At 48.5% G+C, this 25,166-nt stretch overlaps 1 protein-coding gene and 1 long non-coding RNA gene across 4 annotated transcripts in view; one reads left to right on the top strand and one right to left on the bottom strand.

The window, feature by feature from the left end:
- LOC122526912 (diacylglycerol O-acyltransferase 1) overlaps nt 1–25,166 on the bottom strand; it is a 92,614-nt gene that overhangs the window by 1,669 nt on the left and 65,779 nt on the right. For 2 of the 3 annotated variants that reach the window (XM_043650565.1, XM_043650563.1), the window contains 5 exons: nt 24,563–24,743; nt 23,038–23,146; nt 12,608–12,652; nt 4,483–4,661; nt 551–701 (listed from right to left, as the gene is read on the bottom strand). In XM_043650565.1, coding sequence (XP_043506500.1) covers nt 551–701; nt 4,483–4,661; nt 12,608–12,652; nt 23,038–23,146; nt 24,563–24,743 — 665 coding nt within the window. The remainder of the gene's footprint in view (nt 1–550; nt 702–4,482; nt 4,662–12,607; nt 12,653–23,037; nt 23,147–24,562; nt 24,744–25,166) is intronic. The other variant, XM_043650564.1, reaches the window with a different exon arrangement.
- LOC122526915 lies at nt 192–17,477 on the top strand. The gene is made up of 3 exons (XR_006306241.1): nt 192–202; nt 5,595–5,648; nt 17,353–17,477. It is a non-coding gene; the product is annotated as an uncharacterized LOC122526915 (long non-coding RNA).

Here is a 25,166-nt window from a genome sequence, read left to right as displayed (position 1 = left end):
CCGCGCCCATTGGCTCGAGCGAACGAGTGAACGAAGCTTTCAAAGTTTTAAGCCCGTCGAAGAATGGGCGAATTCTAAAAATTCCATTGGTCGCGCCGCAGCGTGCAGCTGAGAAACGCCGCGAGGTTAATAATAATGCTGTGCTTCGGTGGCAATTCCTTTTTTACCGCGGGTCGCTCTCTCTTTGAGCGAAGAAGACGAGGTGGTGAAATTCAGATCCTCGGAAATACACGGCAATACTATAGACGTCATGCATTTTCGTAGACGAAAGGTTTCCGAAAGGTAAAACTGTCAAACAGCTCGCTGCGACTTTCGCGCAGAGTTAACAATAAATTCTCAAAGCAATAGCCCGACAGCCTATCCTTCAATTTTTTTTTTTTCTTTTCTCTCCCACTTCCTCGAATATAATATGAGAACGAAATTCTCGATGGTAGCGAGGAAGCTTGGCTCGCCAATAATGGGCGATTACAGTCACCTACCGTACCGAAAAGATTGAACGTTATAGGCATAATTCAGACCGTGACCGGAATATTATACGAGTAAATTTTACCTGTCCCATCATTCCCAGGAACGCCCACGTTTTGAACGTCTTGAGCGGCACGCTGACGAGATACTCGTGGAAGAAGGCGCTGATGAAGAACACGGTGACGGACGCGGTCGTTTTCCCATAGCCCATTTCGATGATGGGGATGTACAAGTGCCTGAAACCAAGGAGAAACCTAGCACAAAAGCGTCTCGCGTCTCCGCTTGGCCGCGATTAAGCGGCGAGGAATTACGCGTCCGTTTAATAGAGGGAATCGGGGGAGGTTGGAATTCCCGGGCTCGTTTCCCTCGACGATTCCCTGCTCCGCGCGGCGAAAATATCCGAGAGAACGTCTTCCTCGAATAGGTGCACTCGCTCCTATTACTGTGTTGTACCGCGAAATAACGCCGGCGAGCGTTAAAAAGAAACGAAAGCAGAGAGAGAGAGAGAGAGAGAGAGAGAAAAGATAGAGGAAAAAAGGGAAAGGACACAGATAAGGAGCGTCGCGTTTAAGGATCAACGTGAGCGGAATCGTCTCTCGAAAAATTAAAGCAATGGTCGTGCAAATTTGCCGGAACAGCGACACTTTGGTGTGTGCCCGTTCGCGGAACGCGACTGGGATGCAAGAGAACGACACGACGCGAGCCAGCGAGAGACAGGAAGAGATCGTTAGCCGGGTTGGTTATCAGTGGCGGTGCATTGGAATGAAGAAAGCTGGAAGGCGGCGACGGCCGGAGGGGAGGGAAGGGAAGGGAAGGGAAGGGAAGAGAAAAAAAAATGGCGCAAAGAAGAGACAGAAACGGCGTGCGAGAGCGAGAGAAACGGAAGGAAGGAAGGAAGGAAATTCAAGGTGGGACGTTGTCGTCGTTGCCGCGAAGAGGAGATTCCTTTCCACCTCCTCGGAGATCCACTCTCCTCCTCGTTTCTCCGCGAAATAGCAGCCCCCTTTTCTTCACTCTGTTTCGTTTTTACCGTTTCTCCTTCAATCTACTACTCTCCTATTTCTCTCTCTCTCTCTCTCTCTCTCTCTCTCTCTCTCTCTCTCTCTCTCTCACGCGAATACACTTGCCGCCCCCTCGCCGCGGTTCTCGTCGTCGTTCATGGAAAAGACGCTTCGAAATATCTTCCAGTTATAGAGGCATTATAAGTGCCGCGGGGAATAAACAGCCTTAAGTGCGCGCACCACGATGCGTATCGGCTTTTCCCATTACAAACCTGAAAAGACGCCGTCTTCGTCGAGAGTCGTCCTTCCCCCTTTTCCCTCGTCTGCGACCGTCTATGTCGCCCACCCCTTCCGCCCCTCTTACTTTCCCATTCCTCGCGCCGGTCCATCCTCGTGCAGCTTTTCCATTTTCACCTCTCGCAGCCGCTTCCTCTCCTCCTCCTCACGCCCTTCTCTTTTCTATCCTCCGTCGCTACCGCCGCGCGGTCGCATGGCTACGTGCCAGTTGCAGCTTGCAATTGCAGCTGCATATCTCGACCGAGGAATGGAAGAGGAGCAGAAGAAGAAGGAGAAAAAGAAAGTAGAAGGAGAAAGAGATAGAAGGGTTGGGAGCACAGGTGCAGCTCCCCGAGGAACGTCGAGGAACCCGGAAAACGACGAAATTTCGAGCCTTGGGAACGTCGGCGACTCCGACGGTTTCAGGGCAGCAAAGCCGATTACTGTTTTTGCCGAGTTAATTGCACGGAATCGAGTTAATTGCAACTTGACGACTCGATGCCATCCGGACCGGTGCCTTACGCTCCGGGGCGCTGCTGAAACCGTCAACTTTCGCCGTTTGTCAGTTTCGCTTCGTCTTTCGTCGTGCGTACGCGTATGCATGCTGCCCTCCACTCCAGGGAGTTACCGTCTCTCAGACGGTAAAGAATTATTGTTTCCCCGTTCCTCGCGAGAGAGAAAACCCTCCGATCCTCGGATTTCCAACCCTTTCACGTACGCGACACCGTTCGCCTCGCGCGGTGCTCTCTTCCCTCCCACCTCTCCCATTCCCCCTCTCCCCGCAATAACAACTTTTCCACGGCTACCTTTTTCGAGGATTTAAACTTTCCGCGGAGCTACTTTCGAAGTAAAAGCGGCCGTCGTCACCGCGGCCGTGGCGCGAGTTGTTAGCGGCACGTGCGCCGGGAAAACCGTGCGGCGGAAAAGTCCGAAGGCCCTATATGGAAAGTTTCTCACAACTTTGCTGATTGTATTGAGCGAGCGATGCATAATCCAATGGAACGATGACGGCGGCAAGACGTATGGGGATAAAAAGTGCCAAAGCAGGGCGTAAGCCGGCGCTTATCCGACGCTTGTACTCCGTCAGAACGAGATTTTCCCGCGCGAGTTTCTCGAAAAATCGTAAATATCAAGTTTGACGCTAACGATAGGTTAACGAAAGAGAGACAGAAAAGAAAAGAGAAAATTCCGTCGTACACACGCACCCAACAATTGTCAACGCAACGTCGTACGTGGTATAAAATTCCGTGTTTGGATTCGAACGTTTCGCTTATTATTTTTCTCCTTTTTGTCCTTTTTTCCATCGTCTAATCGTTCTCTCGATTCGAATCAACTTCTACTCTCGCCCACGGAACAGACGTGAATATTTCATTCCGTAGCCGAGCGTTACAACCGGTTGCTGTCACGAACGAAAGAGTATCGTTGCACGCGCGGACATACGTTCGAGCAAAATGGAAATGACGCAAGGATTGAAGTAGAAGTTAATTAGCGGCGCCGTGTACGTAAACAGCTACGGCTGCGGAATTAATTATCCGAAATAAACGTTAAAACGCGAAAGATTTTCCGCCGCGCGCGAGCCGCGACGGGTAGTTCCATTTCGCGGCAGAATAGTTTTCAAACAGCCGCCGCCCGTCCGACACCCTTTCCAATTACGCGGACATTAAAAGTACTACTTAGAGTTATATATATATATATATATATACATATATATATATACACACATAGAAAGGTGTAGAGAGAAAGGGTGGAAGGGTGTAGAAGCTAAAACAATTAGCCGCACAGCAGTTTCCACGGGGGTTTGAAAGGGGCGGCGCGGCGGAGGAGAGGTGGAGGGGAGAGGAGGGGGTGTGCAGGTTACGAGGGAGAAAGTCTCTGATTCACGGGAATTTCTCTTCCTTTTCGTAGGGCAGACAGGAGCCGGGTTTTCGCGAAAAATGTAATTAAATCTCCTTAAACCGGGGCACACTCGTTAACGAAGTTTAGCCGCTTAGGCGAAAAGAAGCTCGATCAAAAGTACGACTCGCGGCTGGATACTCCTCGACTTCTTTCTCCCTTACTTTTCCTTACTTTGCCCGCACCCCGACCTACCGCCACGTACCATACCTGACGCTGTTTTCATTCCTTACGTTCGCACTTTCGCACCCCCCCTGCTGCCACGTTCGAACGCGGAGAGACGACTCGCCTGCTTGTTCGAACTAGTTTCTGCTTTTATCTCGACGCTCTTTGGCAAGAGACTGCGCGCGTTTTGACTTTCAGAAAAGCGTGGAAACGTTTCGCGCTCGATTTCGATCGCAGCGCCATATCGTCGTATCGAAGCTTCGTCTCCTAATTAATTTCTGTACGACTAAACCTAAACCACGTTGAACTTAGAAACTGCATGAATAGGCAGTTACATCGAGCATGGCACTATCCGACACAGTTTTTTCAAACAATCCATGGTGATCGAAGAAATCTGCAAGTTACCGTTTGACATTCTTTAGATGTATACTTTTGTTAACGGCAGAATTAACCGTCGGCAACTTGCAACCACGAAAGGCACGCTATGTGTGGGCTGTTCGTGAAGGCTCTACGATCTAGCTTCTTCTCGCGCGGCTATTTTTTCGAACGTTTGCGACTCGTGAACAGAGAGCAGAATCGCCGGAAGGATATCGAGCTTACTCGAGCAAAAGATTGTTGTCGGACTCTCGCGTGTCGCAGCGTATGTATTCTACATACAACTGGTCGCGTTAAAACCACTTACCGCACGGCCCACCGATGGACAGGCATGTTCCACGTCCTCCAGAATGTGTCGATGTTGTCCGCGTTCCACCAGTCGCAGTAGAAGTTTCGATCGGCGAAATGCAACAGCTCGCCGATCAGGTTCAAGAGCGAGTGGAAAGTCAGGTAGAAGAAGCACAGCCAGACAAGATGGTTCGGTATCTGAAAAAGTATACGCGAAACGAGCGCATGTGTTAAAAAAAAAAAAAAAGGAAAAGAAAATAGAAAAAAGGGAAAAATGTTTGGGATTACAACGGTGAGAGCTTGCACGTCAGAGAGGCGTACAGATTTATTTAGGGAACGAGCGCAAATGAAAGTGACTTTCATCTTCTCTGTATTACCGGCGCGGCGCGGCGCGGCGAAATGTTTTTTCATGCGATGTATCGTTTCGCGTGCGTTGATCTTTGTTAGATCGCGAGCGTACAACACGCGAGGGGGCCGCATAGCCGACGGCCACGCCGACCAATATTTTATTTCTTTTTGTTTCGTTCCTTCGTCCGGAGGCGGCTCGTTAATCCGACGCAAATTCACGTCTCTCGATATTCCATTCCCGTAGCCTCGGGCAACCGGCGTGCAATTTCGCGTAATTCTTAACCGGTATTAGCACGCCGGCGAACTCGCCTCGCCCTGCCACGTTGCGCCGCTCTCCGCACCAACTGCGAGAAAAAAAAAAAAAGAACGATGGAAAGGAAGGAAATATGATAGCCACCGAGGCGTAACTGCTAAAGGAACATCGCCGTTGTTTCGCGTACCGGAATATTTCGAACGACCTGCTAATGACGAGACAAAGAGCAGCCAGAAGATGGAACAGGGGAGAAGAGACAAGTAAAAAAAAGAGAAGGGAGAAAAGGAAGAAAGAAGCGGAATCAGCAGCGTTATTCACATTGGAATTCACGGCGAGAGGTAATTCCACGCTCGAGTCCGCGCGCGTCTTGTTAAGTCTCCTACGTACCTACCGCAGTCTCTGGCGCGGCGAGTTACTGAAAAATTGCGCCGAAATGATATCAGCGAGAGACTCGGAGAGAGAAAGAGAGAGAGAGCGCGCAATCGCTGCGCTGAATCGCAAAGACACACAGAAGAGAGAGAGAGAGAGAGAGAGAGAGAGAGAGAGAGAGAGAGAGAGAGAGAGAGAGAGAGAGAGAGAGGAAGGTAAAAGGCAATCGCAGGCGGTAGCGAGATCAGACGGATTCTTCCGGTGTAAGCATCTTCCTTTCCGGCTTGTCCCGGCTCGGTCCAACGAAGAATTTTGAAGTTATTTCGTTTCGAATGTCTTCTCTAATTCCCCCTGAAGCATCCTCGTCGCTTCCGGCGGCCCTTTACGCGCTCCAAAGGACTTAATAATGTTGCCAGGCACAAAGGTCAAGTCTCTTTTGCCGGCAGGCATTCGTGGCACTTTTATGAAAAGAGAGGGAGAAGCACGCCGCCTTTCTTCGCAGAAGATGGGTTCTCTCTCTCTCTCTCTCTCTCTCTCCTCTGTCTCCTCTGTCTCTCCTCGTTTCATCAACCCCTTTTCACCCACTACCACCATTGCCACCGTCCTTCTCCTTCCATCGCCTTCCGCGGTCCACCTACTTCGCAAAAACTTAGCTCGACGTTTTAATTTCGTTTAGCTCGGGTACGCCGTCGCTCGGTCGGAAGGGTAGAAAAGGGTAGAAGCACGAGACCACCTGCCAAAGGGGGTGGGGTGGGGTGGGGTGAAAACCCTGTTGAACCGTTTGAGACACGCCGATGATACCACAAAGGAAAAAGCGGTCGGGTAAACTTTGAGTCTCGGCTTCCTGGCCAGGGGCTATCTCGCAAGCGGAACTCCCCTCCCTCCACAAGCCGGACCCAAGTTTTCCATCAAGGAGGAAAAATCTTGGCTGGTGATATGTGACGTGACAGAGCGGCAGACCCCGGCGAGAATTTGAATTTTCTCGGTTCGTTTGGCCCCGGCTCGTCGCGACCAAGTTTTCTTATTAATGCTGCTCCTTTCAACGAACTGCTTCTTCTAGTTATCGTACTTTGTTATACTTTATTCCTCCTCCTTCCTCCCTCTTTTTTTCTTCCTCTTCTACTTCTTCTTTTGTTCTTCCCCCCTTCGAGACCGTTCGCGGAAAATTATTTCGTACTTTGGTACAAAGTTACGACGAATTTGAACCCTACTCTCCTCCTGATAGACATTATTTTAATCCGCGACGAGTAGGGGTGGAAGCTAACTCACCCGCGTAGTTACAGCAGCGTAAACTTTGCGATTCGCGCCAACTTGCCAAGGTGTAACAAGTGTACCTTAGTAAAAGGTGGAATCGCTATTACGCGAAGCTCGGTGTGCTCAAACACGTTCTACGCCTTTAACCAAACGGAACGGACGTGCTTACGTTTCGTATCAAATGTTGGCGCACCGAAGATCGTATCGTGATTAAAGCAATATTTTTTCAAGGGATTGTCTCGCGGCTCAAAGAGCAGGACGAGAGATCGATTCCTGATGGGAAATTGTATCGTGCTCGACGGCGAAGAAATAATGATGAGGTTAAAAGATCGTGCACAGTTTCCCCGTCATCTCGCCGAGACGTCTGTAAAGTTTGCTCAATTTTTCCTTCCGTCCCTGATTGTTATTCTTACATCCCGCGCTCGTCACGCGATAACAGCTCTACTCCCGTTGGATTACACGGTCGCGTAAAAACCCGCTGCTACGGTAAATAGTACGTGACGTGATCCTGCGAAACCAGAGAAACAGAGATAGATACAGAAAGAGAGAAAAGCGGAAAGAAACACAGCAAAGATTCCCAGGGAAAATAAAACGTTGACGAAAGTGGAAGAGTTTCTTAAAAAAGAAAAAAAAAGAAAGAATATTTTTTGAAAAGGATAAAACATCGAACAATGATCGAATATGTATGTACGAACTGCCTGAAGGGTCGTCGATCGTCGTTCATCTGCCATTTTTTTCCGCGATCGGCTAACGATACCGGTCGCCGGGGTCGTGTCCATATTACGTTCCCCAGCCGTGGGTAAGTACATATCGGAAATTCAATGGACCCTCCTGGTCCGTATTTCTGAATCCAATATGCCTGCATTATTGATGGAAATCGATCGATCGTTCGTCCCGTATATATGCATAAAGCACACATTACAGTCTAACGCAGGAAGACCAGCAACGAGACGAGGGGACACGGTCTGCACAAGGTCGGCGCCGGATAAGAGAGCAAAACGAGAGCGCCTCTGTGTGTATCCCGTGGCCTTTCCTCCGCCTTTCCTCTCACCTGGCCCCTCTTCTTCTTTTTTTTTCTTTTTTTTTTTTTCTAGAGCGGCTGCCGCCGCGCGTCAAAGAGATTCCGAAACGAGCGACGACGAGTGGACGGAGCGAAGGGTCGTGGCTCGTATAAAGCAGATCGATCTAAGGAAACGACCTCGTTGGCAGCGGACTGCAGGAAAATTGCGTTTCCCCATTACGACGAGATTAAAGTCTCGTCCTACATTGCAGTACTAACCCCTTCCTCCCTCTCCCCCCCCTCCCCCCCTCCCACTACTGTCCACCCTCTCGACACACCGAGAGACACCCTCCTCCACTTGCTACAACCGGAGTCCTCTGTCTTCCAAGTTCACCCACCGAGATTCGTATATAAGAACCGCAATTAACCGACGGCGGTCATGGCCCGTGGTCTCTCGCTGCGACCAGCCTCCCAGTTATTTGCGGTGTAAACGAAAATAAAGGTTCCCTCGACTCTCTGTACGAGGCTCGTGTATCTGGAAGATGGTCCTTTTCCTCTTCTCTTCTCTTCTCTTCTCTTCCTGGCCAGAATCCTCCGCCAGATTTCGCCGGTTCGAAACGGCAAACAATTATTTTTCCCCGCTTCAAACTTCTTCCACTTTTCCCTCGTTCCATGGTCTTCGGCGTGACGCGGAGAGGGTGGGATACAAGAGGGGGACAAAGGAGCCGTCTCGAGAATGAGCAATCCTTCTCGCGGCGTGACTTATGAGACTGGAAAGAGGAGTTTTCGTTGCCATCGATGAACCTCCGACCGAACCACTTATATCTTCCAGTTAAAGCTCGCGTCGATATCGCTCTCAGAGACGGTTATTACCGGCCTCCACTCGATCCTTCGCTCTTCGATTTTTCCCCCTCCCTTTTTCGAAATTACTCGGTCGTAAGCCTCGGTCTTTTTTCTTTTCTTTTTTTTTCTTTTTTTCTGTTTCTCCTTCCTCCAGAGAGATCGAATAATCCTCGATGATTTAGAGGAACAGAGGAAAACCGACACACACACACACACACACATATACACAGAGAGAGAGAGAGAGGCGTCCGATTTTTCCACGAGACGGCAAACCGGCCAGACTGTGTTTACACGTCCAGTCGCAGACGTCGATAATTAATGACGCAATGAGTCCAATTAACTACTACCTGGCAAAAATGTTGTTAGCAGAGCTCGGCCATGCGTGGCTTTTTGGCCGGCGTTTTAATCGGCAAATAACCAATAACGCGACTAACGGCGAAAGGGGCGCTATTATACACGGTCGAGGAGGACGTTCGCGGTAGTCGTTTTTGGGATTGAGTCATATAATTGAATTCGGTTCACCGAGTCCGGCTCGCCGATCGAAACACTACGGCTGGCTAGCTCCGATCTCGAGCATTCGTACTAACGAGAGAATAACGAGCACGAGCAACGACGACCGAGTGGAATCGAGTCGACGCGACCGAATCAACGACGACACAACAGCCGAAGACGCGAGTAAAATACACTCGCGAACAGCGAGTGGATTCGGAAATAGCCGGTTGTCTCCGAACGAGCGAGTATTCGCCATCTCGGTCAAGATTTATCGGATATCTGCAGTGCACCTTGCAGCTTTTATTCAGATTAACAACTATTTTTTCAACTCGAGAGGCTGATGCTCCACGGTGAAAACAACCGAAGAGAACAACTTCTTAAACGTCGCCGGTCCATTACCTATACACACCGAAAAAGCTTCGAAAAGTATCGATCGGCATGCATAATGTAAAATCTTAAAACGTACAGCGAAGAGAAAGGTTCCATTAGGAATCCTCCTAAGAGATCCTGAGAGAACGGCGCATCAATCATTTAGTAAGAATCAGAATCTGTTTCGGGGCTGCGCGCCCGATTTCATCGCCGACGGTTCGCTCGGGTTTTCCGCGGACACGCGTGTACCCTCTTTCTATCGTCTTTCTGAATAATCGGAGGCGATTCATTCGGTCATCGAACGCTGGCTCCGCTGTTGTATCCGTAAACGAGGATATATGTATATCCTCGCGGAAAGAGATGAAAAAAGAAAGAAAAAATAAAGAAAAAAGAAAAACGAACGTTTCGAAAGTGCACAACGTGTCCTTGCTGACACGTTGAATGATATTAAACATTCCAATTGTGTCAGGCGTATTAGTTGCACGCGACGTAGCTGTCGCGGAAACACCGGGCACGGGCCATAAATTCACGTTTACGCTTTCGCCGCGCTCGCGGGCTTAAAAATCCTTCGTCCATTATCGACGACAGGGGTTGCTTATTTGGACGACACTTGTTTCTGGCCCGAGCGTGGCTTTCACGTTAATACAGGAAAATGTTGCGGACAGGGCCAACTCGAAAACCCATTTTTCTGATTACCCGTCCATTAATGCGACCCCCTGTCCCCCTCTCCCCTTCGCATTTTCGCCCGGCATCGCCATTGGCTTTTTGTACGCGAACAACAACGTTCCGCGGTATCACATTATACCGAATTAATCTAATGGTTTTTATCGTTGATGATGGACGCGTTGCTCCTTTGAAAGGCCAGTATCCGGACGCCAGTATTTTACGCATCGGTTTCGACACGGTGCGCGCGAGGGCCGTGCTGTTATCGCTGTAAACCCGAAGTGAAAATTTTAATTAACGCATCGAGAGCGGCGAGCCGCCGAGGGAGCGAGAGAGGGCCGGCGCGTAGTATCGGATCGTGGCTTTAATGGTATCCGCAAATGTTACGTGTCAAATTATGAAGCTGTGTTTTCCGAGTTTACGTCGCCGGTTATGGGATAACGCGGTTATTCCCCCCCCCCCCTCCCCCCGTCCCCTCTCAACGTTCGAAATTCGATAAAATCCATACACAGAGGACCTTTACGCTGGTAAAGCTCCCGAGCTCTTTGCAAACGAACGACACCCGCGAGATATCTCGCCTAACTAAACGATTCGAATTTTCCGGCCGGTGATACTCGTATTTCTCGATCACGGAGTGTCACGCGGTAACACCTCATCAGCGTTACGCGAGGAGAATCGAGAGAATCAGGGAGAAGGAGAAGCATGGCCGTTTCAAAAGCAAAGAAAGTACCGCGAGCTACGAGACAAGTCGCGAACGTGGCCTCCGCGAATGTTAAACGTAGTCGTCGTCGTCGTTGTCGTCGTCGTCGTCTCGCTGCTCCTCCCCGGTCGCTTCAGCCAGGAAACCGACCAGGAAACACGAAGTTCGTAAGAGAATTATACGTATACGTGCAGCGTGTCGCGGTTACATTGCCTTCCACTTCCGGAATCGAGGCGAGGCAACTTCTCCCGCCGAGGAAGAAACGTCGTGCCCCCGGCGCGACACAGAGGAAAGAATATTTTATTATGAGGGGGAATAGCTCGTCCCTGGAAGCGTTTGCCTCGAGTCGCTCGCTCGATTATCGACGGCTCTGGCAGCGCGAGTTACAGGAAAATTCCGTTACACTTTCGGAAGTCTCCTTGAGTCTTGCCGCGTGTATAATTCGGGAGACGTGACACGCGGCCGTCTCTCAGCGCAAAAGAATGTCCAACATTTCCAAGTCGTTGTTCCAACCAATCTGTATTTCTTTCAGCGTTCTTTCGGCAATTTTCTCTATTAGGATATTGGTATGTTTGTGATTGTGCTTTGTGGTGACATCTGGTATGGGAGAAAGGACAGGAGTATGTGTATATGTGATTGATGGTGTGAAACAAAAGAAGTCAGAAGTTTTAAGAAAACGGTGTAACATGTAAGATGGAGTTATAATAAGAGTGTGCCAGATAGCAGAGAGAAAGCAATATTGTATTACATTAACGTAATTAACATAATAAATATATGTTTATATTGAAGATGAGAAATAAAGCTCTAACTTTACATTCTCTATCTATGTTATTTACCGGACGAAGAAACAAAACTTCGCGAGCCTGATTTTCGATATCTCCGACGTTCTAGAAACGTCGCCAGCAAATGTGATTAGCCAGCTCGCGGGTAGAATCTCGGTTTTCAGTGAACCATCAAAGTGGAATATCAGAGTTTCAGAGTCTCGAAAGTTTTCGTCGTCGAATGAAAGCAATCTCGTCGATAAAATTTCGTGTGAGATTTGTCGCAGCGCGATTAGACAAGACCACAGCGTACAGTTCGCTGCTGTCGAGTTGAATTTTCATTTCTGAAAGTCAAACTCGACCGTACGTACGCGTGGCGCGCACGTTTCGTCGACAAGTTTTTACAGGAGAATCGAAACTAAAGCTGTCGCCTGTCGGAGATTCGCGACGCTCGGTATTAAAAGGCACACGATTATCGTCGACACGATTTCCCTGCAAGACGACGACAGAGGTTACAAGATCGAACGGCGCGCCGCCGCCTCCGTCCTCCGAGGATCGGGAACGGGAGTTGGCGAACACAACGGCAAGGAGATTGAATTCGCAAATATTGCTCCGAGGCTTCCAGCCTAAAGAGGTGTGTTCGACGGAACGGTTTGGAACGATTCTGGCTGGATCTCGCGTTTTCAGCGAACACAGGTGCAATAATGTTTCGCGCACGCGGTGCGGGTACGAGTTCGTACGCCGCCGAGGGAAAATACGAGCGACTCGGCTCTGGCGAGAACAGGAAACGTTCATTTGCGAAAGGTTCAGTAATTCGAACTGAGAGAGAGAGAGAGAGAGAGAGAGAGAATGTGGTTTCCGCGTTTATAATTTTCCGAGCGGTCCTTGCCGCGTAAACGGTGAAAACGTTTTAAAAGCAGAACGACTTCGTGGTTCAACGAAAATTAATCGATCTCTCTCCCCCTCTCTCGTATTAAAGGATACGAATTTTCGTGGATTTAATCCGCTGACTCCGATAAGCCAGGCGCTCAAGTATTTCCGGTCGGCAGCGCACGCCTACCCTTGTTTTCGACTGGATTGGATTATACTCACGGCTAGTTTCAGCAAACGCTCGGAGGCCTTCGCCACGTCCATGTTCTGGAAAATAAAAAAAAAAAAAAAAAAAAAAAACAAAGAAGAGAGATTCGATTATTAGCACAAAGAAAGCAACGTAAGCGTTAAGTGGAACGAGCGAAATTGGAAGTTGTTGCAACGGGGGGCGCCCCGGGATGAAACAAGGGGGTACGAAAGTTCCGTAATTGGATCCGAATCTGCGGAAATACGTAGCAGGAGATCGGTCGGAAATTTTTGTACATTTGATCGCAAACTGAACAGTGGTGGTCCGTAATTAAAGCATCGAAGTAATTAACCAGGCTGGTGAGTCTTGTAAATTCAGCGATGTAAGTATAATTGTGCGCACGGTTTGAAAATGTTTTGAAATGTTTGAAAATCGCCGGGCCGTATCCGGCATTCAGCCGCTGTAAAAATATTTGCCATTGCTGCAGAAAAAAGAAAAATTATATCACAATGCACTATTCGAGGTATTTTTTTGTCAGGAAGAATGGTATTTTTCCGAAATAAATTCCCGGCGTTTCTTTGACAAGCGCGCGCGCCAAAAAACAAAAAAAAAAAAAAAAAAAATGCGTATATATCTAGATACGGATACAACACACCTATTAATATTTATATTTATTCATGGCAATATAAATAATCCAAATGTCCGAAATTTGTCACACTACTGCGCTATATTCGCTCCCAGTTCCAATGAAAATATAACACATCCGATGTTTTCCCTCCGCGTCGCGTAGCAAAGTATCGTAATCATACGTGATAAAGAAAAACGTGCGTGTAAAAAAAACCCCACCTAAAATACGTTTCGCGTTCAAGGGTCCACGTTGCGCGCCGTACCTCTACGAACTGTCGAATATTCCTTTTTTTTCACTACAGGCGAATCGTCGGTCATTCGTCTCTCACGGCAGAAGATCGAGGTTTAGTGTTTCATTTTAAAAACATCGCGTTGTTGATAAAACAACAGCGAGAAACAGAAGGAGAAGAAAGAGCAGATTTAGGAGCGTGTTGAACGAACCCGCGGAACGAACGGCAAACAATAGCCGGTCTATTAAAGAGCATGCAAATGCAGGCCGATTAAAATGGCAACTGATAAACCGAATGGAGAGCACCAAGTTCCATAGATTAACGGCAATTCGGTAACTGGGCGCAATGAGTACTTGCGGTCGTTGGAAAGTATCCTCTTATTCCCCTCCCGTGCCGCACTCGAAAACGTCGAAGGAGCTTTCCAGCAATGGAATTGATATTTCGTGCGGTGTACTAATTGAATACAGGGGAAGGGAACTACCCCTCCGGCATTCCGCTTAAGTGGCGGTTCGCCGGGGTCTCTCCGAATGGCACAACACGAGAACTCACGGTGCTTATATACCCCGGGCTTACAAATAAATACCTAAAGAGCCTCCTGTCGATTTCAACACGCCATTTATACGCGTGCACGCACACGCGTGTCTGTGTAAACGCACGGTTTCGCGACTGCACAATCTTGGGACATTCGCGGGGGATAAAAATCGGTGGAAAAAAAAAAAGAGAAATGTCAAAGGGCGAAGGGAAAAAAAGAAGCGACGTGATAAAATCCAACTCGGGACGAAGAACGGGCAAAGTTTCACGTTCAAGTTATGTATGAAATTACGCGTGTGCAATTTGAGTGTAATTCGATCCCGTTTCGGCAAACGGCAATTTCGCCAACGTTTCGCAGATTAAAACGAAACTATGTATAATTATATGCATCCTGGGATTCGTAATTACAGTGCTTGATGCATGTTCGTTATAAACTCGGAATATAATATTCTAATTTGAGAGGACCCGAATAACGCGCTCACGCGAGTCTGAGAATTCGCGCGAATTCGCTAACGAGATGTTCCACTGAATTCAGGCTTAAATAAATCGTTTCGATCTCACGGGCTATACAAAAATTTTCTCAAAAAACGACGGGATAATTGCCGCGTTTCGCGAGCAAACATCGGGACTCGCGGATGAATAGAATTAACGGAAGGATTTACAGGCACTCGTCTCGTTTGGCTGTGAATATGCCGGATGATGAGAAAGCAACGCGTCGAATCGTTTCGCAGCAAACACTCCGAATTATCACTTTTGATACTCGGCACGCGGAACAATTACTTCGTTAAACAGCTCGGTACGAACGACTATCGAAATCGATAGCCTATCGACGCTATTATAAATATAACGTAACAAACGGAAACGTGCAATCGATTCGCTGATTTTTCAAAAACGTGACAATTAATTAAAACCGAGAATAGATGAAAATTCGATGCTATTCCGGCAGAAGCGATTAAATTTTCGAGCGAGCAATTTATCGAACGTGGAAAAAGTCAACGATCGATCGAAATCGAGGAATCTCCACGATGTCTCGCAACCATCACCGATCACAAAGTGCAATAATTTTTATCCCGGAGTGGTGGAGATATCCATTTTTCGCTAATAAAACCGTGTTCTACGGGAAGCTAGCGTCCCGTAGCTTTCGACACTCGCTTTTTAACTCGGCTGCGAGAAACGTTGAGCAGCGCATCGCGTTCCTCGGGACAATTAAGTACCGTGGCGTAAAGCTCCATGCTAATATCACTTCAGTCAGAAACCCTTTGACCCTGGAGGTGATCAAAGGTCCAAAAGGAACTCGCTTTACCTTCCCTTTTGCGCGAGAATTCTTGCACAAAAGAGCACGCTTGCAAAAAATTGCGTCGCCGTGCATTGGCGTGCGAGCGCGGGCGCGGGCGCGAAAGAAGCGGCACCGAAGAAACGAAAAAAGTACTTGTTGAACTTGGGTCGAAAAACCGTACGACGTACATGGGTATCTCGAACGATCGCGTTTCTATTTCCAGTTGAAAGGGTGCTTGGATGGCTCGAGAGGTTTCGCGAATGAATGGCGCGGCTTGAGTCGCGTTCACCGCGCGGGCACAGAAAGGAAGGGGAAAGTGGAGAGTCGTTCGAAACGAAAATAAAAGAGGAACGTATCGGCCTCTGTGTATCTTCTCCTCCTGCTTCTCCTATTTCTTTCCCTTCTGGTTCTCGTCGTGGAACGACGCGAGGTCCGTGGGCGCAACGCGATCGATCGTCTCTGACCGAATCAAAGGCTAGAAACTTACACGGCAGAAGCCCTGGCGGGCACAAAGGGTTATAATAAGCCGTCTCGAGCGAAAACGGCAACGATCTCGAGCCAGTGGAGCAACACGCTTCGGTAACACGAGCCGACGAGGAACGTTGTCTACGCCACTGAAACTGAATACACGCTATATAGTCCTTACCCCGGGAACGGGGGCGCGACGAATTCTTTTCGCCTCGCGAGCACAGCCATAAGCGCCTTCTTCTCTCGGGCTGGAAACTGGGAGGAAACAGAGAGAGAAAGAGAGGGGGGGGGAGGAGAAAGAACGGCAAGAAAAAGGAACGAGAGAAACCGTTCCTTGGTTCGCGCGATACCGTTTCCTTCTTTCGACGTCGTTTCAATTAGCGACCGGAGATTTACGACTTTGCCTACCACCAACACCTTCTTGGTGTCGTCGCGCTGTCACGAGTACTATCGTTCGAGATACTGGCCTCCAATTGAATTCCAAACGAGTCGACAATGGCGAGGCAATCGAGGAACGTAGCAGAAAGCTTATAGGTGTGTATAGGTGCGCGTTGTGTCTTCCCATCGCCTCGTTCCATCGCTCGCGGCAGAAAAATTAGGGGTAATTTCGAGAGAAGGGTCGCGGCAAGATCCCAACGTTAGCCCGAGCAAACGACGTGGAAGAGAACTTTTCTGCTCCCTCTCTCCGCCTCTTATTTCTCCTGGCTCTTGTCATTTATTAAACGTCATAACGAAAGCAACGGTCCAACCATTCAACGATGACGTTAGATTCTCTGCAAAGCCCAGGTAGAATCGACCGGGAGAGCAACCGTAAAAATACGTTCCATAATTGAATTCCCATCGCAGTGTAAACGAAAGTAATAGCTCTTCCCGTTTGCCGACTGTCAGTTGTACGCCGCGCGGTTGTTATCACGAACAGCCGAAAGAATTAAGGTCTCCTCGGTACGTTTTCCGCCTCGGTTGGGCTCGAGTTGACATTCGATCGCGATCCGATATGTATAGCCCCGGGCACTCGATGTCCGACGCCGAAAGGAATATTCATGGAAGTTCGTTAACGAACGAGTGAACAGGACCTCAATTTCCGGCGTGAAAGGTATCAGGAAACAGCGTCGAGTCGCGTCGACAAAATAGGATAGCCGGGGCTTCTTTGCCCCGATGTCAAGGACGAAATTATTAAGAACACCGTTCCATTCGTAATAATCTCGCCTGTCACTCTCGAGCACCACCCAAGGAGAAAGCGCCACCCACCCTCCGTCGTCTCGAGTCATCGCAGCGCAAGGGTCGTTCTATTCCCGCGTCGTCGCCAGAGATGGAACCGGACGAATATCTGACACACTGTGAAAATTCCTTTCGAACGACGACGCGAAGCTTCCCCAAGGCCGACGAGAGGAGAGGAGAAGAAGGAGGGAGAAGCGCACGAAGTGAAAAATAAAAATAGCGCTTGGAAGAAGCCACCGACGTGTAGAAAAGTCGGACACGATTTTCTGTTTTCTTTTCTTTTCCCATTTTCTTTTTTTCTCTTCTCTTTCTTGCTCAACTGCTCGTTGACCCGCGTGCATTCACGGTCTCTGAAGAAGATTCCGTACAATGGCGGGTAAAAACGAGAACGAGAGAGAAAGAGAGACCGATACGAGGAAGAAAGAGAGAGAGAGAGAAAAGAGGGAGACAGTTTACGAGCATTCACGATGGGAAATCGATACGATATTTCATCCGTTTTGCCGTCAACGGCCTCCAAGGTGCGAACAGCCAAGTCGCAGAGGCTGCACCCACCGAGACTCGCCCCCATCCTTTGTGCACCCTCTAGCACCCTCGAAAATCCTTTAAACGTTCATCCCTTTAAGCAGTAGCACGTCGTCGAGCCGATAAGACGACGCTCGATGCGACCGCGCCATCACCTTTCTTCGATCGGTCTATTGCCCCGGAGTGTGAAGTCATTCGTGTGCAGGGATGCGCGCCGTGAAAGATAGGCAAAACGTACAACCGGCTATTTACACGTCACGGCAGAGAGAAAATTTTCGATGACCCGCAAGATGAATTGCCTTTCGACGAGTACGAGCACTATTAACCATCGTGCGGGGTTATGCACGCGCGTCACATTGAAAAATCTTATCGCCCCACGGAACAACAACGGCGAAACTTCTTTTCTCCTGTTCTCTCCACAAGCCAGACAAATGACCTCGCGCTCGTTCAAGCTGTACGACATCGATGACCTGACCCGCAGATGATTTTAATCGCCAGCAACGCAACCTATGTTCACGAGCGAGGACTTTGACGCCGATAGTCCTGTCGACGATAAGCGACAAAACCGGCTCATTAGAGTGAAATCTGCTCCAAAAAAATTACCCCTGTCGACGCGCAAACGTCAGGGTAATTAATCGCCCGATTACCACTGACTACCGTCGAGAACGAAACAGTGGTTAAGTCGTTCGTTTGCAACGTATGTATCAGGATACGTGTCACTTTGATAACAAGTGACACGCGTGATTCCACGCAGAAATAATCAATTCAAACAATACGTCCATTAGATAGCCATTAGAAACTATACTAGAACTACCGACGTACGAAATTTCCATCAGAGACATTAAAGTAAAAAAATACGATACGATAAATTACACAAGCTTCCATTTATACGGCGAGTCGTTCAAACATTTAAAAATACACTGTGAAATTTCTAAGAAAAAAATTATAAATTGACCACTCTGACTGCCTTTGGTATTTCTGGCTGGTTAACAGGTATTAACCTGGCGTAACGACGAAGTTTATTAATAAAAATATCGTTCGACAGACGCTCGGACCATGTTAATTAGCAGCATCCGATGTTCGTTCGATCGACGTTGCTAGTAGTCGTAACAGGGGGGGACTTTGGCTTCGGTTTGAATGCTCTGTGTTTGCAATCAGTGGCTGGTCAATGAAGCAACCGGAGAAGACGCAAATAAATAATTTTCGCAATTTTAATTGAACCGAGCAGGTTCTAATGAAACTTCTTGCAACCAAAAGAAAGAAAACTGTGCGCAGCTGTGTCGGCACGTGGAAACGATACGTAGAAATTGCACGCGTAATTAACAATTGTAATTTGATAGACTCCGTTCTATCGGAGCCCGAAACGAAAAAGAGAAAGAGGGATCAGCCAGAGCAAAAAGATCCCAAGATGGATGGGATTCGCGTAAAGAAAACTAGAAGCGTGCAGACTATTTCTTGGGAAGAGTGACTCGGCAGAACTTGGCTCTGGAAATCCAAGGTGTTGCAAAAAACCTCGCGATAATATCGGGAACACGATACAACGAAATTCAAACACGAATGTAATCCGTGGATTACGGATATCTTTGACGAATCACGGTATTTCCATTGAAATAAAGATTCAATCTGAAACGCAACAGCTGTATCTACGAACGTTCAGTTCGTACTTTTAGAAATTCTACGAGATTCACTCTCAATACTTGGCCGAGCAAACTCGCGCTTCAGTCATGTATAACGATTTTCATTTTCCTCGAACGCGAGGACAGAGCCTTAAATGGAAGCACATCCTTAAACAACTAGAACCGGACACTTGCTCGCAGAAGTTGGTAACGACGGAAGTCGCCCCTGCGCCAAGACAGCCAGTCAAAACTTGGCCACCTACGATTACAGATAGTTCCCCTTGGTCCGCCAGTTTCTGCGTCCTTCAAGGTTCTCTTCCTGCTTCACCCTGCTTAATCGCCGACGCGGGGATTATCAAGCGTTTCCGTAGCGGGGAATCGAGCCGACGGAGATCTTCGACGGTGGATTTTGTACGGACCGAACGCTCCGAATCGGTACACGATTTCCAATCGAGGACAAATTGCTCCTCGTAAATTGTTCGAGATTCCCCTCCGCTGGCCGGTAAGATCCCAGATCCCGTAGGCAGAGAAAACAATACCGAGGGAAGTGAAATAGAAAACCGCGCGAGATCTCGGCGTAACGATCGAAACCGTGCCGATATTGTTCTTCTCCTTGGTCGAGTTCCCTCCCCTCTATCGACCTACAAAGGAATCCGTAGTGTAACTGGCGACATCGATCGAACTCGGAGTAATTACCGTGCAAGGTGCACGAGAGTTAATTCCAGGGTGGCAAGCTCTTTCTCTATCCATTTCCACGTCGTCCGCCTCGTCATTTTCTCTATCTTCGATCGCGGCCGCCGCTCTTTTTCTACATTTTCCCTCCCGTTTCTCGTTCCCTCTGGCCATCCGGCCACTGCCTTTCTGGCGGACAAATTGGATTCGATAATTGCGAATCACGACGGCAGAGACGACAGTCACGTCGTCGTCGACGATCGGCCGGCCAGCTGGCAGGGGTGAAACGTCTCCGTCTTTCGATCTACTTCTCCGCGATGGTCTATCACTGTCGCGAGAAGCTTGACACACACCACCCGTGGGGATGGCAAAGGGGTGGGAGGGGACAGCAGCAGCAGCAGCAGCAGCAGCAGCAGTAACAGCGAGAAGAAATCGATTCGATGGATATTGCCGCCGCCAATGAGTCGCGGCCATAGCACGGGGCATTGATAATTGCGTCCGTCGTTCATCGCATCGTAATTACGTCCCCCGTCTTTCGCTCTTTCTTTACCTCTCGTTTTTGCCTCGTGACGACACGTCCCTTGCACCCTCCGACGCTTCCGCAAGGCCGAACCGGTAACTCATTATCTCGATATTGTCTCTCGCCGCGCGGACAAAGCGAACGAGCTCCAGTTTTTCTCCCTTTACAGAAGCGCGAGCGTCGTATCCGCCGGCCAAGTGCCCAGCCAAGTAAATTTCAACACGGTTAAACGTTTCAATTTCGAAACTCATAAAAAATGTAAGACGTCGTGGATGCGCTTTCCTTGGACTTTCATTGCGCTGTCAATTATGCGAGGGAGAGAGAGAGAGAGAGAACGAGCAGTTGGAAAGTTGGAAAGTACTCGAATTATATTCTGTAACGTTCTTTTAAAAGGAGAGTAATGAAAGGGTAATGACGAAACGTTCGCCGACGAAATGTCCCCGATCGAATAAGTGACAATTGACTATCACCGAGGAACTCTGGTGCAGAACAATTTAGGAAATTCAGGAAATTCCGAATTTTCATCCGTCTGACATCACGCACCGATTCCTATTAGCGATTCATTAAGGATTATCGCAGGGGAGAGGAGAAAGAAAATAAAAAAAAAAAAAAACTGTACAGGGGAACGATCCATTCAAAACAAAGGGATGACCAAAATTTCCAACGTTTCAACAATGGCAGCGTACGAACAGCCGACTACATTATACGGTCATCTATGGATATAGTTGGTAAACCGCGGATGTCCGGCGTGGATCAGCCGTGGTTAAAACTGTCCGCGTAAAAGGATCCATTTAAATCCACGAAGCTGGGCGAACACGCGCGGGAAATTTCTGCCACCGATGCACACCGACAGCGGAACCATTCATCCCCTCGTTAACGAACAATCAAAACCGCAGTCTGGTTGAATTTTTTCAATTAATGTCACAGGATTAAATGAATAAACGTCAGATTGTTAATTACCCACCGGTACTTGTCCGGCCGTGAAATGAACTGTAACCGTCTGCGATTTGGTCCGCGAAGTAGCTGAGAAGGGGGGTGGAGAGTAGAAAGGAATAATGGATGGTACGAACGAACAAATGGAGAAAATTTAAATAAAGTGAAAAAAGAAAAAGAAAAGAGACAGAGGGAGGAAGAGAGAGAGAGAGAGAGAGAGAGAGAGAGAGAGAGAGAGAGAGAGGATGAGTGAAAAATGGTGGCAACGTCAGTACGTTGTTTGCGATGTTCTTTGCGTTGTCTCCACCGCAATTGCCGCACCGGCAACGCTAATTTCACGTGCTGGCGAAATTACCGTCGACTCATTACGCGCACGAGATCGCCGTTGTCTTTATCGCAGTGGCCGTTTCGTGTCGACCCAATGTCACGTGAAAAATAATTTCGCGACGTTACAACCTCTCACCCTGTACCCGGTTTAACACGCGCGCGCTGGCGCTATCGTTTTGCCACGACGTATGAAAGCGGCGTAACTTTCTCGTTTCCACTTTTATTTTTTTTCAATTTTCCTTTTTTTCCTGATAACGCAACGTTTCCGATCCGATAGCCGTAAATAACGGGGACACGTCGCATCGATTCGATAACGAACAACAGGACAACAAGTAAATCGACAAATCGACGAGAATGAAACTAGTTTTAATTGCCGGCTTGCGATCTCAAGTTCCATCCCGTTGCCTTCCTCCCCCGTTTCTAACATTTACCCCAACTCGGAACAACCACTCGAAAATACATTACGTAATTATGAAAAATTGACCGATAATCGTCAAAGTATCATCGCGTTGTTATCCGTCAGTGTCGTTGTTCGTTTAACCTTTGTCATAACCTCTCTCTGAACGAAGGCTATCTCCCAACGCCGTTGTATTGCAAATAACGAAAGATACGATCATCGTATTCTCCGTCGTTACGTACCGTCCAAATTGTCTAGCCAGCTTATCTTGCAGCTTCAGCCTGATTGCAATCGACCACTGTGCACCGCCGCGATATAGTACAATTTCTTGGTGAATCTTCGCAAAATTCGAAACTTGAAACCCGCGCCTCACCTCAGCCATGCTCCCTAACAAACGATCCAGTCTGTCAAATATAACAAGAATGAACAAAGGGGCCAGAAGGCCACTTAACAGCCTTGGCGAGATAAAAGAACTGATGGATCGTCGAGGCCATTATTGGATGGCGTGCGTAGAAACATACGTCATTACCAAGGGGTGCGTGACGATTTTCTGCCAGAGAGAGAGAGAGAGAGAGAAAGAGAGAGAGAGAGAGGCTGAATGGAACAGAAGCTGAGGTCGTTCGGCCATATATTTGTGCGTATCGTAGCTAGCAGTCCGGGAATTACGCGAAAGATTGATCGTACCTATTTACCGGAACCAAATTACACTTCTGTTCATCCGCTCTCTCTATCTTACGAGCCATTTCGCTTCCGGTGGCTGGTCTCCTCCAGAACTTGTTCACAGAATCGTTCCCATAAATAATTAGCCACCTTAATAACGCTCGCGATACACGTCGACGTCTATCGTGCGCGATAGATCATTATTTATCCCGGGGGTTAGAGAATAAAAGGGGATAAAACTCGTGATGCATGGCGTCGTGGTGGCCGATACTGGGGTTTCCAACGAGCACGGAACAACGGATAGGAAAAACGGAAGATTGTTTCCCATGATGTACGGTGTTGGTGAGAGCCGCGACCGCTGCCTCCTCCCCAGGCGTAATGAGATTTTTCCATCCGCGTCCTCTCGCTTCGTTCCACGGAGGGGGATTTCATTGGAATCTCTATCAAACACTGAAATGAAACACTTACGCTGAACGGCACCAGCGAGTTCTTCACACACGGGACCATCCATTGTTGGAACAGCGACATCACCACTTGCATACCGACCACCACCTCCAAGATCCGTTTAATCAGAAATCTGCACAGATAAACGAAGCGTAGGTTGCGGGTAATTGCTACGGGGCGATGTAATTCAGCGCGCCTCGAACAAAACGAAAATTGTGTTGTTTAAACACACTACTGGTACGGTACGCTGTACGGGAAACAGGCAGTGTTTCCACAGTCCTGCAAAAGCACGACCCACTTCCACGACTGCACGTCAGTCAAACAGAGTCAGCCGCGTCTTTTTAGCCGACGCGACGTCACGCGACTTTTCCGCAAATAATACATTAGCCCACGTTGGTTACATTTCTCTTATCATGGACACTTCGTGCGCTCGTCCCGAAAACCCGTCGCGTACGCGCCACCAGGGAAAAATCCAAAAATATACGACTCGAGAGGAGGGAATCGCGCGATACGACGCGTTTCTCTTCTCCCCCACGGGGGTCGCAATTCGTCCCGGGGATTTTCGTCGGTCGACAACTGCCGGTGGCAAGAAACGTCGGGCCAGTCAGGCAGAGGCTTCTCTTTCTCCATTCGGGCAAAGTGGCGCTGGCTGCATGCATCCAGGTCCGCAACTATGTCCGCAAAGACGGAAGGAGGAAAGTGTTTCCACGAAAATCTCCGGGATTCCGGATACAATCGGAAGTACGAGGCCGGTAGCACGGAAAGGAATACTTCAGCCTGCCTCCCGACGGCGAGTCCACCCTATCCTCTCTCCATTTCGGCCCAACAATGGCCCACTTAAATCTAATTTCGCGAACATTTCCGCTCGCCAACTTTGCCTTCTTCCCTTTCGTTTCTTTCTTCGCGAGAGAAAGAGAGGGAGAGGGAGAGAGAGAGAGAGAGAGAGAGAGAGAGAGAGAGAGAGAGAGAGAGAGAAGTGGAAGCGCCACCAAAACCGAGCAAGAAGGGAAACTTTTTCGTGAACGTGGCTTGCGAAACCGTGGCGATCCACCAGCGATCCACATTCTCTTCTTTTTCCCGTGGAAAAATGTGCACGCCGCCGAGGGATTAGAACTGAACTAAAGTAACTTTAGTCGCGCGATCGTTCGCGTAAATTTCGGTTCAAAAATTCAGCGGTTCTCGGCGCGGTTCACCTTAAATGTGGATATATCCAAGGCGGCTGAATAATCCATGATTTTTCGTCATTCTGAAATTAACCAAACAGAGATTCGACGAATTTAACCAGTCGTAATTGGAACGTGACAGGAGAAATGTCGCACGGGGACGTTTTATAGAAACGTATAATCCGGGACTGGAATATCCAGCAACACCGAAGTTTCTAAAATACACCTCGAGTTTCGTTTGCCGCTGTTTCTAAAAATTCCCCTCGCAATCTCATCCTCGGAAGTGTACACCGAGTAAAAACTGACCGAAATATTCGCTAAAAAGTATCGATGAAAAGAGGTCTATCAAAAAGAATTCAGCCCGTCCACTGGGGGAGGGTGTTTACCTTTTCCGAATCCTTTGTGTTCTGGGGAAATTCAGTTCGTAGCAGAGGGTAGGCGCCAGGATGTAGTAGTAAAGATCACGGAGATTCAAGTTGTCCGGATATTGCACCAAGACCGTGCCACCGCCGTCTACCTCGTGCTTCGAGTCGTCGACCTCCTCGGCGTTTTGCTTCGCGCTGGAAACTGCAACAACGAATCGTATCCGCGTTAGACTAGAGGCAGAGAGAAAAAAAGAAAAAAAAAAAGAACGGATTACGGCGATGAATCACACGCCACGACTGGCGAGCAACAGGAATTTCGCGAACCCTTGGACAGCCTCTCGTGCTTGCAACCGGGCCAAAAAAAAAAGAAAAAAAAAGGAGAAAGAAGAAAAGAGGGAAAAGCAAGATTCGACGAGAGAAAAAAAGGGGATGGAGAGAAGAGAAGGGAAGAGAAGAGGGAAAGAAGAGGAAAAAGAGGAAAGTGAAAGCTCCGACGGGGGAGTTTGATGAAAAGGTACCCGGGAAGTTAGTTGCTCCGGCGTGCTCGAGAATCATTCTGTGCATCCCCATGGACTGGGTGGGAAGAGAGCGAGCGAGCGAGAGAGAGAGAGAGAGACAGAGAGAC

Source organism: Frieseomelitta varia, unplaced genomic scaffold (genome assembly GCF_011392965.1).
Source record: "Frieseomelitta varia isolate USP_RPSP 00005682 unplaced genomic scaffold, Fvar_1.2 scaffold_203, whole genome shotgun sequence".
NCBI classification, from domain to species: Eukaryota; Metazoa; Arthropoda; class Insecta; order Hymenoptera; family Apidae; genus Frieseomelitta; species Frieseomelitta varia.
This window is presented reverse-complemented; position numbering and strand designations above follow the sequence as displayed.